Below are 20,528 nucleotides of genomic sequence, written 5' to 3'. Positions count from 1 at the left end.
CACTGTTTTTCACTATGTTTTTGGTAATTACCATGTCATATCATTTTCCTTAGTCTCATCCACAACTTAGTGTTGCAAATACACGCAGACCTTTCTGCATTCATATATAGTCACATGTACAGTCTTGCATAAGGAACAGTATGTTTTGTAACATCTTTTTGCCCCGCATGCATATCTGAAAATCTATGCATATGGAATTGGTATTCAAGAAGCAACCGTTACATCTTTGCCACTTCATTAAAATGCTCACATTTCCTCCTGAGACTTAATGCTTTACGCAAAGCACACAGATACCAAGATATACAACTAATTCAAAAAAATATTCCAACCCTGCCTACACCAGACACATTTCACTGACCATTTTTGGCAACTCATCTTAAAGGCAGAGGGATGGGTTTAATGGTGAGCTATTTTTACTCTTAAGTACAACCTTCTCACTTTGCAGTAGTAGCATTAGTAACAGCAATTCAAGTGGGTGAGCTATATTTCTGAATAACAAAACTGATTTCATACAGTTTTAACAGTTATAAAAAATCTCAAATTTACACCTGAATTATAAATTAAAGATTATGAAACTGTATGTAACGGTAAACAAATTTGACTAAAGGGGTCCACAAAAGACCAATATGCTCTTTCAGGTGGGGCCAAATACACTGTTCAATTACACAAAATATGGCATATTTTCATTGCAGGGCCATTATATTGCTGACAAAGGCTCAAATGCTGATCTTTAAGGTGCACTTTGTTCATATATAAGTGTATACTCTAAGCTCCACCACAAAATGGTTGCTTATGGATTCTTAAATCCTTAGAGCAGGAGTAGTCAAACTGCGGCCCTCCAGATGTCTATGGACTACAATGCTGGCAGGGGGCTCCTGGGAATGGTAGTCCATGGACATCTGGAGGGCCGCAGTTTGACTACCCCTGCCTTAGAGACAGGCAAACAGTAATAATAAATTGCTTTCTATTGGGGCAACTATTGGCCCATCTAACCCAGTACTGTCTAATCAACAGTCGCCTTCTGACATTAGGAACCAGGCACAAATAGATCCTTTCCCGCTGAGAAAGTTTAACATTATTTTGAGGACTTGATACTCATTTCATGAGTCTCACCAATTCTAAAATAACACAAATATATCCAGCTATGGACTGAGTGTCAGTTAGTAATTGATGGTTCTTTGTACAAAAGCTTATTGTAACTGAGTGCCATATTGAAGAGACATACACAAACATATATTACAAAAATCACATCAGGTGAGGCCAACAAGTCATGTAAACTATACTGCAAAGTTCATACATGATATATAGGAAGATATTTTGGCATAAATTGCTTGACTGCTGTTCAAGAAAAAGCCAATTTTGAGCTTACAGTTAAAATGCACAAGTTTGACAGCAACAAATAGTCAATAAAGGTGACTCAGCTATCCGTACTACTCAAAACAGCTAACTGCAACACACCATACAACCCTACACAAAATTACTGTAATCTAAGATCATTGATTTCAATTGGCATACACAGTAAAATAACTCGGTACAGGATTACAGTGACATTTTTAATAATATAATTATTTCTAGTTTGTTTGGGTATGTTAATAACAAGAGTTTGTCAAAATATTCATATTTTAAATGCATGACTGGCCCAAAGGCATAACTTCTATTCAAAGAAGACAATGCTAGAAAAGGTTACTTTAGTTGAAGGTTCTAAAGAATTGCTTTTCATTTACTGTACCTCAGACTAAAGCTTCATTGTACTACAGAATAACACATCACAGAGTGTATTAATAAACCTGACCACCATGGCCATTTGAGATACTTTGGAAATTAACTCATATTTTAAATACAAGAACAGTAATTTTTGATATAAGGTAATGAACGTGTTTTACCCTTAACATTTATTGGCAGTCTACTGGCCAGAATTGCCATATTCATTGTCACAACTGTAATATATCATATTAAATTATCATAGACTGGCACAACTCTTGATTTATCTCATCCCAAATCCTTGTAAACTACTAACTCAAGGACAGGCTATTAATCCAAAATTATTTTAATTCCTGTAGCAGCTATATCCTGATCCTAAAGGTTCACATGGGCGTTTATTAGCAATATCAGTTTAAGGCCACATTTTCAGATGCTGCATTACACCTGGCTTTAAGCATTTATTTGTTAGGAAGGTTTATTTTAACATTGTGGCAAAAAGCCACCTCGGGTATTGAATGAGACAGCAATCAGACCTTTATATTTTGCAGAAGGCTTATGTATAATTATGCTTGATATCTTACACATATTCAGGTAATGACTACTGCTCTTCTCATACAAATGCCAGTGAGATTCAGGGACATGCAATTTAGATCATTTACATGTCAATTCACTAACCTTGCTTCACAAATACTGTAATATTATCTTGTCAAGCTTGCTGTTCTAACAGAGGGGGAAGTGATACATACCAACCTGAGCTCTTAGGGGAACAGGTAGGATAAAATGTACTAAAATAATAAGCAAGCAAAAGTAGCGAGCTAACATTTATTGACTAAAGCATTTATATCATGCCTTTCTTCTTAGTTCAAGACTGCTTAGCCTACTCATACTCTCAGGGCAGCAAACAGAGTTTCCCACACATGTTCATCCTCAGAGCCAACTGTAAAAATAAGTTAGGATAAGAAAGAGTCATAGGTCAGCCTGTAATTGTCATGGCAGTGAAGGGCATTTGAAACTCTAGTGATCCGGTTCTCTTGGAATTAAATTATGACTACATCAAGAAGGCCATAATTTAACTACATTTAAAATTATACTACATGGATCTACTACAAGGATCTCTGTTTAACCCCTAAGAAAAGCAATGTTGGATCAACCCAGTAGTCCATCTGGTCCAGCATCTTGTTTCACACAGCAGCCAACCAGTAACTCTGGGGTTCAAAGAGTAACTCTGTTCCAAAGATGGAACAGAGGACATGTCTACTCCCCATTTTGCTTCCTAACACTAGGTTTCAGATGTATAGTACATCTAAATATGGAATTACTTTTATTCACAATCACTAATTGCCACTGATAGACCTAGCCTTTGTGAATCTGTCTAAACCATCTAAGCTTGTGGCTATTAATACACTATTCATTAAAACATTTATATGCTGCCTCTTCAGAGTCCCGCACAACACAGCTTACAATCACCAGCAGCACATTCCACAATGTAATTACTTGTTAAGTAAAATGGTATTTCCTTTTGTGTGTCCTGTTCAATTTCACTGGATGTCCACAAGTTCCTGTATTATGAGACAGAAAGAGCTGTGTTTTCAAAAGTAACAAACCCTAGATGTCAGATTCTCTTCATAGGAAAGGTACTCCAACCCCTTGATCATCTTGTTTACCTTTTTCTCTCCATTTTCCACTTCTGCAATTTCCTTTTGACAGTAACCAAACCCAGCCAAATCCGAGAAGCCAATCTCTGTACACTTCTGAAGTCTTAGGCACAGACCTTTCCCAGGCCTGCTACCCAAGAGTTTGTAGTCAAAGATGCCTGTGATTAAACTGGGGGCAGGTGAGCTTTATACATGCAAAAAATGATGTTTTACTACTGAACTGTATATCAGAACCAAACTCCAAGAGCAGCATAACTTTACACCACATATTCTGCAAAAATATTAACCACTGAACTAGAGAAAGCAGCACGCACTACAGAAACAATGTGATCTACACTTCTATTTAGTTTGGAGAAAAACAAGTAAAAGAAAAATGTAAATATCTAACAGGCGCCATCACTTGCTGTCTTTCAAACTGATTTTTAAAACAGCATTCATTTCAACATGTTGACTTTAATAAAAAGGTTTACAAGTAATGAAAAAAATCACTGCTGCAGAAGTCACACCAAGAAATCTATGTACACTACTGGACGTAAGCCTCATAGAGTTCAGTGAGACTTACTTCTGAGTGTCCACATATAGAATTAGGCTGTACATCACCCAATCTTAGCAACAAAGCTGCCTTTTGAAAACCAAGCAATCATTCAAGCTTTTAATTGATTCTAAACTGTTTCCATAATATGTACATCAAACATTCTAAATTCAAAGTTTTATTGTTATAGCAACAAGTGGGCTATTCTATCTCCTTCATTGTTAAAATTGGTACTAAGAGTTAATTTTGATAAACAGGTCCTCTAGTCTAGGTTTGGACACTCTTTGGATTTCACATTAAAATCACCAATAACTCTGACATTGATAGTCTACTGTTTTCAAACCTCAAGATGGGTAGCAGCATTTCTAATTATTACTGTTTAGAGCCCACACTATATGTAACACAGCCATTCTCTCAATTAAGCAAAGCTTACTTCCACTAAAGTAGGCAACTGAATCACAGGTAAAAATGGTTTCTAAAGCCATTCACTGAACCTAGAACTAAGGTGAGATAGAACTGCTAACATTTTGTTTTGTAGCAATACCAAACTTTCAAGAGTTCAGGCTATTCTTGGAACACCATTATAATTTCATCACCATCACCGCAGTTTCTTAGGAGGGTGACTACAGTATACCTAGGCAGTTTATTGCACGAGAGGCCTGTTTCAAATGTGGATAAGTCAATAAAAGCACAGCTTTTCTGTATTTCCCCAGGAGCCTGCAATGGCTTTTCAGAGCAGTTCTTAAAGCCGTCTTTAAATTATTTGAATAATAAATAAATAATAATAGTTATTCAGCACGCACAAGAGTCCCTAGTTTCCAGTCAGTCGCTAGGGAAAACACTCTTACCGGGCACCTGAAGGGCGTTGGTACAAAGATCGTGCCGCTCGACCACAGGTACACCACCGGGAGGGCCCGGCAATCTCTGGGGCCAGATGCAGCCTCAAAAGGAATCGGGGTGGGCCTACCTCATTCGGAAAATGGAGAGGCCTAGCCCGGGACCTGAGGACGCGTGCAGGGCTCTTCCCTAATCTTACGCGGAAGGGATGCCAAGAAACGGCCATCCGCATTTAGGGCCTCGTCAATCCTCCCAGCGAAAAGGCGGCCAGCCCTGCAGTCCCACTCCGGCGACAGCCGCCGCCGCACCCCCGGGCAAATGAGTGGGTGGGGTGGGGAGAGGGGTTGGCTTTCCCCGAAGGGCCGGGCCGGGCCGGGCCAGGCCAGGGGAGCCCGCCGTAACGGGCTGCGGAGGCGGCTGGCGGGGCGGGAGCGCGGGCCGTTCCCGTGTCCGTCAGGCCGGGAAGCGAGCGGGGAAAGCCGCCAGAAACGGCACCGGCGCCTCTCCTCGCCGACCGAGAAGGGAGGAGGAACGGGAGGGAGGGGGCCACAGGAGAGCGGCGAGAAGGGAAGAGAGCAAGATGGCGACGGCGACGCCTCGTCCCGTTCTCCGACTCCAACCTCCCCATCCAGTCTGGGGATCCGGCACAGACGAGCCCCACACCGCCCGCCCGCCCGCCCGTTCCTCGCCCTGGCCTGCTCGGGAGACGGGGAGGGGCAGCGGCGAGGCCCGGGCGGTCTTCTGCCTCCCTCCCTCTCCCCCCCCCCCGGCATTGCCCTTCTTCGGCATCCATTCCTCCTCCGCCCTCTCCCCCCACCTGGCTATTTCTACGGCACCTTTGAATTTGAGGTCGGTGGGCGGATCGAGGACCAGGATCTGTTCGTGCTTGGCCAGAGCCCCGGCGGCCGCCATCGTCGCTCCCGCGTTCGCTCAGTCCCGGAGATGAGAAGACAATCCGGCCGGGGGAGAAAGGGAAGCGCACCGAGGAGGAGGAGGGAAAAGGCGGCGGCAGAGGCAGCAGCAACAGCGCCCGCAGCAGCCTCCGCTCCGTTCCCACAAGCCGCGCGCGCGCAAGGACAGAGGGGGCGCGCGCGTCCCTCGCCTTTATTCCCCCCTTCTCCAGTGAGGACGGCTTCGCTCAACACCCCACGCGGCCGCCCGGCGCACTGCGATCAACGCTGATTCCGCCGCGGGCGCCCGCACGTCAGCCTACGGGGCCGCGCGCGCACCACTACAGTGTCGCGTCTCCGTCCTCTTTCCCCGCCCTTTCGTACGTCGGTTGACAGCTTGCTAGACACGGGGCTCCTATCACAGGGAGCGGGGGGAGGGGAGGAGAATGAAAACCGGAAGGGAAAATGGCTTCAAAATGCAGGATCTTCCAACGTAATAGAAAGGCTGGCTGGGACTCCTAGCAAATTAGATAATCTCAAGCTTCTGTGAGAGGTCTTGGGGCATTGCATGCTGGGAAATGTAGTCTCCAACGCAGTAAGCAAGAGCTTGCGAGTCCGTCAGCTGCGGAAGAAACCGCTCATTCCTTATGGTCGGGAGATCTGTGGCCTTTCTCCTCCTCGTTCCGCGCGTTTTCTTAGGTGCACATACAGCTTTAAGCGAAATGATTGAGTGATGGCTTTCTCAGTGCGAAACGCTGACCAGATTAAAAATTAAAACTAATTGTTCTCCGCATCAATCTGACTAATCCCCATTTAAGGTCATATATGGTCCGACCATCAACATATGAGGAAAGACCCTTCCCTTTTTTCTTCATCTCCTGTTTTTTGTTTGTTTATTTCTAAATTGTATTTTATATCCTAAACTGCTTTGAGAGGTCCTGTTGAGGAGCAAAGTGGCATATACATGCATAAATATATTGTGAGGCCATTTTTAGGTACAAACAGATAAATCTTTATTTTACTTCATTTGTTTTTGCCTTTCTCATTAAAACAAGGAATATTACAGAGTTATAAAGCACAATGCAGTTAAGACAGCATAGTATGAACAACACAAACTGGATCACACACATTAAAGAACAATGAAATAGTATAGTATATTACCTGAGTATTTCACAATTAGAGGATGTTGAACTATAAGACAGTATGTTCAGTAAACCATACAATATGAAGGGAAAGGCTTTCACTTTACCATTCAATTAAAATTCCATTTAAATCACAGTCCCTTTGTAAAAATACTGTCCTGAACACATTCTGTTTTACACATTCTGCAAAACAACAATTAGTGTGGGAGTCTTTTTTAACTTCATCAAACAGGCCATTCCAACAGTGGGTAGGGCACCACAGGTAAAATGTGGGTACAGTCTGTTGTTTTTACCCTTTTGCAAAGTGTCTCTTTCAGGAGGCTTTGCTCAGATCAACATAGCTGTTTCAATGGAACATATTTTAAAAAGTCAGCCCTTTAGATAAGAGGGTCCTAGGTTTTGTTAAGGAACAATCAGCACCTTGAACGGTACTTGGGAACTAACTGGCAACCTCTAGAGGGACTGGGCTGGAAAACAGGATGCTGGTTTCTGCCAAAAATCAAGCTACAAGTATTAGAAATAAATATAATGTGATCAACTTTAAAAATATGTTACAAATACAATATAGAATCTCTATAGTGAATGTTATCAAGCTCAGGTTCTTGAAATTGCAAGGAATTGTGAAAATCTGGTTGCAGGTGATGTGAAAGACTGAGACACTGAAAAGCTGCTTCCAATCAGAGTTGTTAGTACGGAACTTAAACCAGAAACCTCTGAAACATTCTTCAGGCTTCGAGAAACCCCAGAAGAGGTGCAATTATGCACAATATGGTTGGGAAGCATAGCTGTGTACATGCCCACCAGGAGCCCTTCCCCTTCCACCCCCTACAGGCCCATCATTGGCAAAAAAAAAAAAAATTGGTGGGGAAGATGGGTTGACATGACTATAAATGATAAAATCACCCAATAAATGTTTAACAAAATTTAAAATATATATAAAAATAATTAACTCCCACCCATCCGGGACACCTTTTCAGGGCCGTCAAGAAACTCCAGGTGTCATGAAACCCTGATTGAGAAAGCCTGCCTTAGACCTAGTCGTTCAATGCAGTATAAGGTGGGATATGTTTTCATTGTTCATTGTCTGTATTTTGTTAACACTTTTGCAAAACTGAAAGATGACTTACTATTTTAAAATTAGGAGGAAATATGTTACTCAGTTAATACATTATGGGACAGAAATGTGTTTATTAATCTTTACTCTGTATTTAGTTTATTGCTAATATATTTGTTTTCAACCAGTACTACACCATGAAATACTATTCTTGTATTTTTATCTGAGATGATTTATAAAATATTTATTTCCTTTTCAGCCTGTAGAAAGCCTGTATAGTTTTATAGATGGGATCTCTGACAGTCTTCTAGTGAATTATTTATGCGGCCACTGTGTAGGTGATACTAATGAGAACTTGCTAGATTGCAACTTGCAACTGATACGAGTGATGTTTCAGACTCTTTCTTCCATCTTAGTTTTGTAATTCCTTGAAACAGATATTAAAAATATGATCAAAACTAAGAAATAGCTGGGTTTTCTCTTCCTTTATAATTTACCATGGTTGGTTCTGTTCCTCATAATGTTGGCAGGGACCTGCAGAACAAGAAACATTGTTCAGGTACAGCTTCTCTCTTCACTAAAGACTAATAAGGAAAAGCATTAGGCAATACTTTCCCTCCCAGCCTGTTGATCTAAAATCTGTATGACTTCATCTTCTACCTTCCCTTTGACTCTTTCTTCTGTGTCAAGATATAACTTATGCAGCTCTAACCCCTTCCTAAAAGGGCACTTTATTCATACATAATATTATTTGAATGTCTGGTTTGCAAATATAAATGGAAAATTAAATCAGAACAGCATAGGCCAAGTTTATACAAGTTTGTAGGCCGGAGACAACTGTCTTCAGAGCATTCGTGCCATCTCACTGTTCCTGGACTTATGCTTGAATGTTATGGACATGAACAAGGAGAAAAAAAACTTTAATTTTTAGGGTGTTTTTATGAAATGTAGGGAAATTATATTTCACAATTTCAGTAATTATGTAAATATTTAATTAAGTTGAGCTTTGAAGTAAGTACTTAAACTATTTCATGTGACATGTACCCTGGAGTCAATAACAGAACCCTCAGAAATCAGAGGCATGTGTAAAGTGATACTCCTAGATAAAAGAAAGTGGAGCTCTAGTGCATACTTTTTTGAAGTATGAAGTACTCCTCTAACTGAAGTCTTTTTATCAAACATTATTTTGTAATAATAGAATGAAGTGTTTTTTTCTAGCACTGGCTTTGTTATTGATCCTGTGACCTTTGCTATGGGCACTGTTTCAAGAAAGTGAGTACGCCCTTGCCTAGTGGGGGGCTTGTGGTTGACAGGTGGCTTCCACCTTAAAACAATCACAGTTGGAGGAATGCCTCAGGTGCATGCCTCATGCCAGAAATGAAGGTAAATTTGACTCTTGGTTGGTGGTAATCATGAATGTAATTGGCAACTGTGAATGTGGCTTTCTGAGAGCCACATAATGAGTACCACTGGCTTAAGGCATTTTAACAGCATGCTAAATTTGAAGCTAATCTGTACCACAGTTGGATAAACAAAAGTTAAATTAAAAATACAGGGATGGGAGGCTATGCTTATTTCCTGGTCAACATGCAAGGATTTTATGTACTACCAACAATAATAATAGTGGATTGTTTAGTTTATTTTGGCAGTGAAAGATCTGCCATCAGATCCTATGTATGTTTCCACCGAAATAAAATGAGTTTAGAAGGAAAGAGAGCCTCTTGTGGTGCAGAGTGGTAACCGGCAGAAATGCTGTCTGAAGCCGTCTGTCCATGAGGTTGGGAGTTCGATCCCAGCAGCCGGCTCAAGGTTGACTCAGCCTTCCATCCTTCCAAGGTCGGTAAAATGAGTACCCAGCTTGCTGAGGGGTCAATGGTAATGCCTGGGGAGGGCACTGGCAAGGCCACCCTGTATTGAGTCTGCCATGAAAATGCTGGAGGGCGTCACCCTAAGGGTCAGACATGACTCGGTGTTTGCACAGGGGATACCTTTACCTTTACATAGCACTGTAGCCTTCTAGCTTTCAAAATGGAATTAGGACATGCTATTATTTTTGATGTTTTATTTTAAAGTTTAGAAGGAATGGTTTCAATTGTACTGCTGCAGTTCATTGCTATTTGTTCTAATGTGTATTTGGTTTTATGCACAGAGGTGAAAGAACCAGACTAAGACTTACCTGATACATATGTTTAATAGATTTCTTTTGCTCAAAGACTTTACAGCGAGTACAAAAGCTTTCTGAGATAATCTTTAGTAGTTATACAAAAAAAAATCCAAATCACAAAAATTAAGAATATTTATTAGTATCACTCATAGAATAAAATAATTCTTTTAGGCACAAACCATTTTGTGATCATGCAATTAAAATACAGAACAAAAGTATTAATGGAGTGTAACATTCCATACATAAGTGTCAATGGGTCCAGCCCACTCACAGCCCTTTTATAAACAATGTAGAGTGACAGTACTTAGCACAAAACATTACAATGGCATTTAATTACCAGTTTAGGCAATTAAGGCTGGGTAAGACAATCTGTACTCAATATACTATACATCTATATAGAAGCCAAAGTGTACAAAAGGCACTGAAAAGCTATTAAAGCTAGTTAGAAAAATTAAACAAGGTAATTGTTTATATTGAACACTTTTCACTTGAACTACAATTAAACACTACCTGTCAGATGGTACTTGGGGAACATATCTGTTTACTTCATTATAAGAAAGGGTATGATTATATCAAATGCTAGTATGAGTGGCTCATTATCCATTTTAACATTTCGGAGTAGCTAGTATATAACATTCAAGTGAACTCCCATGAAATGTTAAAGATCCTATGGGGAACTAGTCTCAGAAAAAAGTGTACACACTTAGCCCATTTCTCCTCCATTCATGTCATATTTTGGCAGCAAAGGAAAAGATTCGATTTGCAGGGAATCACCAAACAAAACTTCTAGAGTTGTCTTGCCAAGCAACTCCTTGTATTGGCTGAGATGGAAATAACTGTTAATTTCCTGCTCAGCCAGTGTGACTTCCACAGACTCTGGTCTACCGGTTAGTGCTTGCACACAATTGCCAGAGATATTCTTCAATGCATGAGAGATGTGTGCACGGGTAACCATACCTGAGACAGGAGCATGATGGAGAAAGGGTATCATTCCATCCTCTATGACTATACTGATAAGGTAGAAGGTGGTCTGTTTAGGACATTCCATATTACAAATAAATATACTGATGAATCTCTCTTCTACTAGCATTAGTATTCAGCCTGAATAATTTCAGCATATAACACTTAACAGGGCAATCTTAACGTGTTTATTGGGAAATAAATCCCACTTAAGTTAAATGGGATATTTGTTACTACTCTACTACAATAGACAACTTTATACACTTAAGTGTATAAGAAGTCCACATGCAGCTTATGAGTTCATGTAGTTAGGATCATGTTGATATTTGCATTCTTAAATATAAGAGGCAGTCAAGCATACATAGTCAGCATAACAACAGAGACTTTATATTTTAATGCTCCCCCCAAAAATGCAACTAGATAATGTGATTCCAGAAACATATTGATAACTGAAGAACAATATCCTTAAACCATGATGAACCTGAAATCAGTTAATATACTGAATTTGCAAATTATGCTTTAGCCCTGTTAGTCCTAATTCCAGTTAAAACAGTCCAGGAGACACTACCTCTTGATAGGTTGTCAAGGCAGAACTTTTGTACTATGTATTTGTTACACATGCAAGTGTTTCCCTCTTATTGCTCTTTGATCTAGCCAAAAAGTATAGCAAAGGCACTATTCAAAATCTGAATATAGTTAATAGTTTGCCAGGTACTGAAAATATGGCATTCATAATACAAGAGTGATCAATCACAGCTGGTAACCCCAGAGCAATATTATGAAGTTAACGTAAATCCTTAAATCAGCAGCCATGACTACAACCAGCATTTTACAGGCATGATATGTACTATTCTAACATCCTTGAGGTTCTTCACTCTAGTTAAATAGCAAACCCCTTTCCAAATGTGGTAATATTACCATGGCACTGCCACCCTACAATTCACCTTCAATGAAATGATTGGTCACTGTGGCACTGCTGCCCTAAAAACTTAATACACACAGATGTACATGCTCTAGCATTCAGAGAAACTGAAAGATAGCACCATGAATGCAATGTCCTAAATCTAGGTTCAAAATTTAGGGCAGCTTCCAACAAATCCAACTGTACTTTTGTTTCTACTATTATTCTTATGCAGGCTAAACTGTTAAATTGGGGCCTGCTATTCCAATAAAATACATAGCTGTGATCTCTGTTAAATCTAAAGGTAGTACACACTCAATTATGGGAAAAATACAATAGGGTGTTTTTCTTTCTTATAAGAAATAGGACAATAATTTTAATCATGGGATATCTTTGCAGTTTTTGCACTTAAGAATGTCATTACCTCATAATTAAAAAGCAACTATAGAAGATTAAGCATCTGGTTTGTACTTCTGCATTCTACAATGGATGCTCAAATCTTTTTTATTTTAATGGGACTTCAGCACAGATAAAAGGATTAGGACAGTCAGTAACATTCACACAATTCTAGAAACATAACTGTATCTTTAAAAATCTCACACAGCTGATCACTTTGCAGGTTTTCAGGAAGTATAGAGGACTACCACTAGGTTAATAGGGCAATACCAACTTAAAAGCCAGTCATCATAGGAATTGGGACAGCTGTGTAATTTGGTACCAGTGCTACCTCTACATAAAAATTGCCAGTGGCTGTGCATATTCCCAAGGTATTTGGATAGCGTTCTCTTCATGTATGAACCTGCTCATAGTGTGGTCCCTTTAGAGAACTAAGACAAACATTAGTCGCAATAAGGCATGAGAGAGGGAAGAGATTCATATATCCAAACACACTCTGGTTTGGCCAACTCTTTACATTGCCACAAGCCAAATTAATCTGCAGAGAAGTTTGCAAATCCTCATTATCTCTTCTCCTCCTACTATCTATTTTCTTACATTATGACACATATGTAAAGAAATAATGTCTTCAGAGAATTTTGCTGAGCTTGAAGTTTACATGCCCTTAAATAAGCACAGGAGATTCCAGAGCAAATAGCTTTCAATGGAAATAAACACTTGGGAATGGACAGGCATCAGGGGAATTGGGACACAGCATCTGGTATGTCTGCCTCCCAGGGCCTGAGGGCAGCAAATGCCCATGCAATGCCATCTTATTCTGCTATCGAGTAAACAATTTGAGAGCTGCAGCCCTATATTTTTTCTGTTTTCTGGTACACGCCAGGAAATTCATGCTGCTGTGAAACAGATAGTTCAATATAATAATGGTGCAGTAAACACTGACTAAATATATATTTTCTTTAGTTCTGTAAAAAAAATTGGTTGGTTCTGTTGGTACACCTAATCAGTCATCCTCACCATGTTGATTTGATAACCAGTTCCTCCATAAAAGCAAGCAAATTCAGCTACAATTTATCTAATTTCTCCTTCCCTTCGAAGAAGCAATATTCTGCTGCCTTATTAGGAGGTTTCAAGTAAACTACCATATAATAGATTATAAAGGTAAATATACTGAATTTAGAACAATTTTGGATCAGATTCGAATTTCTGTACATTGTGTTCTGCATCATGTTACAATAACATTTAACACAAAACTGAAATGTATCATTTCATTTACATTGCCACAATGAAAAAATGTAATTAATAGAATTTTGTTTCTAACTTGGCACAATTCATCCTATATCCAATATTAGAAGCATATTTTGCTTTAACTCCAGTTGAAGCCTGGTTTACAGAGTCCTCTCCATTCTTTGTGGAATCTAATTAACATTTGAACAAAATCATTTTTTTTCTCCACAGTGGACTGTCTTTAACAAAAGTTCTATGGTAATGTAATGTGTAAGAATACATAATCAAACTATGATCTAGAGGAGATTGTGAAACTCAGGGGTTTCTTGATGGCTCTGGAAGGGTTTTCTGAATGGGTAGAAGTTAATTAATTGTTTATATTTTTTAAAAAATATTTTATATAAATGATGGGCCTGGAGAGGGAAGAAAGGAGTGTGCATGTATACAGCCATGCTTCCCAACGATATTCTGAACCATCGTCCCACTTCTGGGGTTTGTCGAAGCTTGAAGAATGTTTCAGGGGTTTCTCAACAGTAAAAAAGTTGAGAAAGGCTGATCTTGGTGATATCACTTCTGGTGACATGTGACTTATGGGGGCATGGCAGGGAGGTGTGGCCTGCTGACATCACTTCCAGGGTTTCTCAAAACATGAAGAATGTTTCAGAGGTTTCTCAATGGTAAAAGGGTTGAGAAAGGCTGATTTAGAGACTCATGAGGTTGTTTTTACTTTCATGTGTTTTTAAGGTACCACAAGACATTCATTTTCACTATTGCAAATTAACATGGCTATCCCTATTTTTTTTCAGATTCCCCTTCTCTTTGACAGCTCCAACCCCTTTCCAAGATTTTTGAAAGCAAGGGAGCCCTCCTATGTGGCACAAGCAGCAACCCCTGTGTGGCAAAATTGTCTGTCAGATATAGACTACCATCCGTAAGACAAATATGTGCATCCTGCTTATTTGGGTTAATATACTGGCTCAAAGGCTGGATTGCTATTGTGCGTTGTCTCTCCTTAATGTGTTTGGGGAAGGGAGGGATAGGAAAATGCATTTCAGATTTTTTGTAATCTTATGTTATTTCTAACCTGTTTGTATTTATACAGGGTTATAATACAATCCATATCAATTACTGCTCAGGATTTCTTAGCCTCCAGCAGCTTCAAAAGTGATACAAGCAAGCTTTAAAAACAACTGTGTATATTGCAAAAGCTATCCTTAGTATCAAGGACATGTATTTGCTTTTCTCAAGTAGGCACAATACTTTGGCACTGCACTAGTCTTTATGCCTGAGACTCTGGTTTTAGCCCTGACTCCCAGGCATCATTTGTGCAATAAAACAATGAATGGTAAAATCGATTTTGGCAAAGTTTTCCCTTCACTGAATACCATTATGAAGCCAAGTAATATTTACCAGCAACATGAACAATATTTTTGTGTTGTTTTCAGTTCACCTTCTTATTAAAAACCTTGATTTGGTTTCACTTAATTCATTATTAAAACTATTCAGATTACTTGTTCAGTTTTATTTCTGTTTCCCCTGGTTTTAGCAAGAAAACACATTTGGCTAAAACTTCCCTTCCCTTATCCAAATGGAATGAAATTCTTTGGGACTGTGGTCTGCAAACTCTCCATTCTGTTTCTTTATAGAAATTGTGGTACAGTATTTGTTTTGATTTTAATTGAGACAACTGGAAACTATATTCAAATATTTGGTGTTTTAATTGCTGTCCTCTCTCCTTTCTTGACAAACACCCTAAATGTAATTCAAACCAATTATTATATGTGCAATCCAATGTTTTTGCCTCTTCAGATATTACAAAACATAATAAATTGTTTCAAGCTAAAATTACCAGAGTTTTGTTATTTGTTTTTCCAATTACTGGATTAATTTTATCAATTTTGTGTCTCAACATACTACCCAACCTAAGCCTTTTACAAAGTTTTTCTGAATATAAAGCCAAAGAAATTCAGACCTGGTATAAAAAAAGGATGAGAAAACAGTATACCTCTTTCAGTTAGTTCAAATATTATGTACTATATTTCCATACTATAAATATTCTAGTTCCAAAACAGAGTATGGTAATAAAATATAAGTGAGTTTTGTACAAAATTTAACATGTACCATGCTGACCTATTTTGAAACAAAAGGCTTATTTAAAATAGTCATTGGTTTGTACAGTAATCAAAGGAAGCTATTTAGATTGTTACAGAAATGGACAGTCCATTATAATTTCGTAGCACTCATTTGGAAGTCTTTCCACTACCATTCCTTGTATTTTTATCAATTGACAACACTGAACTTGATGCTTTTAAAACAAGGTACTTGGACACCAAGTTTCTGAAGTCCGTTGCTCAATAAATAAGCAAATGATGCTGTTTTATTTTCAAGTAAATCAAACCTGATCAGGTTGGTTTAACAACACCGCCTAGTGGTCTGTGCAGTCTGCTTCCCAAGTTTGATTGTTCCACTATTGCCATTTTCATGAGTTTCCAAGGGAGGGATCTTTCGACCTGGAAGTGTTCAGGGAGAGGAAAAAAGCAGTTCAAAGCTTGATATGCTGTACGATTTCTATTTTCTTATGCACAAGAAACACCCTTTGCAGGCAGGGAAGGCACATTTTGAACACTCCTCATTTGAAATACAAACAAACAACAACCAAGGAATATTCCCAGCTCCCTAAATTCTATGTATACATAAAGGTCACCAAAGCAGCAGAGGCATTTAACCCCATGAAAATGCTTAAAATCACATCACTGTGCATGCTTAGAGGAGAGTCAGATTACATCTGCTGGCTCTGGCCCCAGCTCCTGCATGTTCCAAGCAGAGCCTACAGTGATGCCTACACAGATAGGAAATGTGATTGGAAATGCTCCATGTGATTAGAAATGCTAAAAAAATCATGGGTGGGTGAAAAGAGCAGAAGGTGCAGAGATAAAACAGTTGAGAATATAAGTAATATAAACTGTTTTACAAAAGAAAATATTTTACGTTTTCTCATGAAATCTTGTAAGATCAATAATATTTAATAATAAAAGATGTTCTCTGGCTGCATTCGATGTAACACAACTCTGTCTCTTTGTGAAAGGCACCCATCTGGCTTCCTTCCTTCCTTCCTTCCTTCCTTCCTTCCTCCTTCCTTCGCTCCTAGAGCCTGACAGAAAACTCCCTGTATTCAGAAGCCCTGAAACAAACTCCTTAGGTCCATATTCAGATAACACAACCAATTGCTGCTCACAATGGACACAGAGCAGCAGCCAAATTCAGCAACAAGCCATGTTTCACCTATCATAAACAAAGGCTTTTCATGACATATAAATGCAGTCCATGTGACTTATAAAATTTCCAAAGAGAGTTTTATATGGCAATACTAAAAAAAAGGACTCTGGATATATTATTAAAATGTTCTGGTACAAAATACATACAGGGACTCTTGCTCTTTCCAATATATTTTATGTATTGTTCTATTATCTGGAATTGAAGCCCAATGTATACCTGTCACCATTTAGAAACTCCACAACTGAAAGAGCAGTTTTAGAAATAACGATTTTAATGCACTTATATGCTGTTTTTGTTTGATGCCATTTATATTTTAGATTTGTATACTTTTTAATGTAAAATACTTTACTACTTTGATGGATTTCAAAATGATTCACAGTTGGGGAGGAGAGATCTAAAATGAATCAAATACAACATAGTACCACTTAAGTACAACAAAACTGAAACCTACAGTGTGGTGTAGTGATTACTGCTGGACTAGGATCTTGGAGACCCAGGTTTGAATCCCCAACTGCCCTGGGAACTTGGTAGATGACTTTGGGTCCATCTATCTTAGCCTAACCTACCTCACAGGCTTTCTGTGGAGGGGATTAAAGGCAGGAGGAAAAAAGAAAGTTGTAAGCCACTTTGGATCACCACTGGAGAGAAAAGCAATGTATAAATATCTGAATGCATAAATAAAAACCAATCAGAGCAACTAAACAGTATCAAAATCTAGGAGAGGAAGATATGACAAAATAGATGTTCACTTGTGTACAACTCTGTACCAAGTTAGGAAGAAGGCTATAAAGTATGCTAGATTTAGGTTTCTTAAAGGAATAAAAATCAGGAACTTGAACTTAACACAGTAACAAAGCAGAAGCCAATAAAGATAAGTAATGGCCGAAATAACAGCTGCTCTGCTGTCTTTCTCAGATACTAACATATTCTAAACTAGTTAAAGTATATGTACCATTCCTAAGAGCAAACTCATTATTTTGAAAGATTACCAGTGACCAACCCCTTCAGAGAGTTCAATTAGTGAACCAACCAAAGTTTAAAGAAGGTATTCCTGACCAAAGCTATTGATTATAAATCTAAACACAGCATTTTTATTATCTATTAATAATTAATGTTTCTACCCTGCTTCTCCCAAAGTTTAAAGCAGCTTCTGATACAAAAAAAATGTTTATAACAAACTAACTTAAATAATGAACTGCCCAAAAACCAAATAGCAAGAAGTGCTGAAGTTTTCATATTTAAAAGTTCGTACCTTGGTAAATTCACAAGGAAACTGTAAAAAAAGGATGAGCCAACAGTAATTTAAAGCAACAGAAAGAACCACATTTTCACCCAAGACCTAAACACAGAAGGTGTGAAACAAGCTGCAAGGGGAACAGAATTCCACAACCATGGCACCATCACAGAAAAGGTCTATCAGACTGTCACTATATTTTATGCTCACCCACCCTGTATGGTACATTAGGTAGAGTGGATGAATGGCACCTATTAAGCTCCACAGCTGAGTGCATATTTGAGCATGGGTCTCCCTATTCCTAGTCCAGCACTCAGATATTTACACTGTTCTTTACATTCTTCACGTAACTTTGCTAAGAATGGCAAGTTGGATTCCTGTATTGTGCGCTATTTATATACTGACACTATTAATAAGCCCCCTTCAAGGATCGCTGCCTTGTTGTGGCAAGGGGGCTTGCGTAGTTCAGTGAAGCTATGAGCTATACCGTGCAGGGCCACCCAAGACGGACAGGTCATAGCTGAGAGCTCTGACAAAAGGTGATCCACTGGAGAAGGAAATGGCAAACCACTCCAGTATCTTTGCCATGAAAACTCTATGGACAGTTCCAATAGGCATAACGATATGACGCTGGAAGATGAGCCCCTCAGGTCGGAAGGTGTCCAATATGCTACTGGGGATGAGCAGACGGCTAGTACGAGTAGCGCCAGAATGAATGAAGCGGCTGGGCCAAAGCCGAAAGGACGCTCAGTTGTGGAAGTAACTGGTGGCGAAAAGACAGTCCGATGCTGTAAAGATTTTTATTCCATAGGAACCTGGAACGTCAGATCCATGAATCAAGGCAAGCTGGACGTGGTTAAACAAGAAATGAGAAGACTGAACATCGACATTTTAGGAATCAGTGAACTAAAATGGACAGGAATGGGTGAATTTAATTCAGATGACCATCAGGTATACTACTGTGGACAAGAATCTCGCAGAAGAAATGGAGTAGCCTTCATAATCAATAAGAGAGTAGGAAAAGCAGTCTTGGGATACAATCCCCAAAATGACAGAATGATCTCAGTTCGAATCCAAGGCAAACCATTCAACATCACAGTGATCCAGGTCTACGCCCCAACCACTGCTGCTGAAGAGGATGAAGTTGATCAGTTCTATGAAGCCCTACAACACCTTCTAGAAGCAACGCCCAAAAATGATGTGCTTATCATCATGGGGGATTGGAATGCTAAAGTAGGAAGCCAAAAGATAACCGGGATAACAGGCAAGTTCGGCCTTGGAGTACAAAATGAAGCAGGGCACAGGCTGGTAGAATTTTGTCAAGAGAATACAATGGTCATAGCAAACACTCTTTTCCAGCAACCCAAGAGACGACTCTACACATGGACATCACCAGACGGTCAACACAGAAATCAGATTGACTATGTGCTCTGCAGCCAAAGATGGAAAAGTTCTATCCAGTCAATAAAAACAAGACCAGGAGCTGATTGTGGTTCAGATCATGAGCTTCTTGTTGCAAAATTTAGGCTTAAATTGAAGAAAGTAGGGAAAAGCACTAGGCCACTCAGGTATGAACTAAATCATATCCCCGACGAATACACAGTGGAGGTGACAAATAGATTTAAGGAATTAGATCTGATAGACAGAGTGCCTGAAGAACTATGGACGGAGGTTCGCAACATTGTACAAGAGGTAGCAACTAAAACCATCCCAAAGAAAAAGAAATGCAAGAAATCAAAATGGCTGTCTGAGGAAGCTTTACAAATAGCTAAGGAGAGAAGGGAAGTGAAAGGCAAGGGAGAAAGAGAAAGATACACCCAATTGAATGCAGAATTCCAGAGAAAAGCTAGAAGAGATAAGAATGCCTTCTTAAATGAACAGTGCAAACAAATAGAAGAAAACAATAGAATGGGGAGGACCAGAGATCTTTTCAAGAAAATTGGAGATATGAAGAGAACGTTTCATGCAAAGGTGGGTATGATAAGGGACCAAAATGGTAGGGACCTCACAGAAGCAGAAGAGATTAAACAAAGGTGGCAAAATTATACAGAAGAACTATACAAGAGCGAGCTTAACATCCCTGATGACCACAATGGGGTAGTTACTGACCTGGAGCCAGACATCCTGGAATGTGAAGTCAAATGGGCCTTAGGAAGTCTGAGCAACAATAAAGCTAGTGGTAGTGACAGCATTCCAGTTGAACTATTCAAAATCTTAAAGGATGATGCAGTAAAAGTGCTACACTCAATATGCCAGCAAATTTGGAAAACTCAACAATGGCCACAGGATTGGAAAAGGTCAGTTTACATTCCAATCCCAAAGAAGGGCAATGCCAAAGAATGTTCAAACTACCGCACCATTGCACTAATTTCTCATGCTAGCAAAGTTATGCTCAAAATCCTACAAGCTAGGCTCCAGCAATATGTGGACCGAGAACTTCCAGAAGTACAGGCAGGATTTCGAAGAGGCAGAGGAACTAGAGATCAAATTGCCAACATACGCTGGATCATGGAGAAAGCTAGGGAGTACCAGAAGAACGTCTACTTCTGCTTCATTGAC

At 39.3% G+C, this 20,528-nt stretch overlaps 2 protein-coding genes across 6 annotated transcripts in view; both read right to left on the bottom strand.

Annotated features, from left to right (window-relative positions):
- Positions 1-5,869, bottom strand: part of VAPA (VAMP associated protein A) — a 32,133-nt gene extending 26,264 nt beyond the window's left edge. For all 3 annotated transcript variants that reach the window (XM_077352765.1, XM_077352767.1, XM_077352769.1), the window contains exon 1: positions 5,562-5,869. In XM_077352765.1, coding sequence (XP_077208880.1) covers positions 5,562-5,637 — 76 coding nt within the window. In that variant the 5' untranslated portion in view covers positions 5,638-5,869. The remainder of the gene's footprint in view (positions 1-5,561) is intronic.
- Positions 5,870-6,575: 706 nt separating this feature from the next.
- The window catches only part of RAB31 (RAB31, member RAS oncogene family), a 61,041-nt gene continuing 47,088 nt past the window's right edge, over positions 6,576-20,528 (bottom strand). For 2 of the 3 annotated variants that reach the window (XM_077352773.1, XM_077352775.1), the window contains one exon: positions 9,984-15,969. In XM_077352773.1, coding sequence (XP_077208888.1) covers positions 15,872-15,969 — 98 coding nt within the window. In that variant the 3' untranslated portion in view covers positions 9,984-15,871. Of the gene's footprint in view, positions 8,346-9,983; positions 15,970-20,528 lie in introns of those variants that run through there. The other variant, XM_077352774.1, reaches the window with a different exon arrangement.

This window comes from Paroedura picta, chromosome 9, assembly GCF_049243985.1.
Source record: "Paroedura picta isolate Pp20150507F chromosome 9, Ppicta_v3.0, whole genome shotgun sequence".
Lineage (NCBI taxonomy): Eukaryota > Metazoa > Chordata > Lepidosauria > Squamata > Gekkonidae > Paroedura > Paroedura picta.
This window is presented reverse-complemented; position numbering and strand designations above follow the sequence as displayed.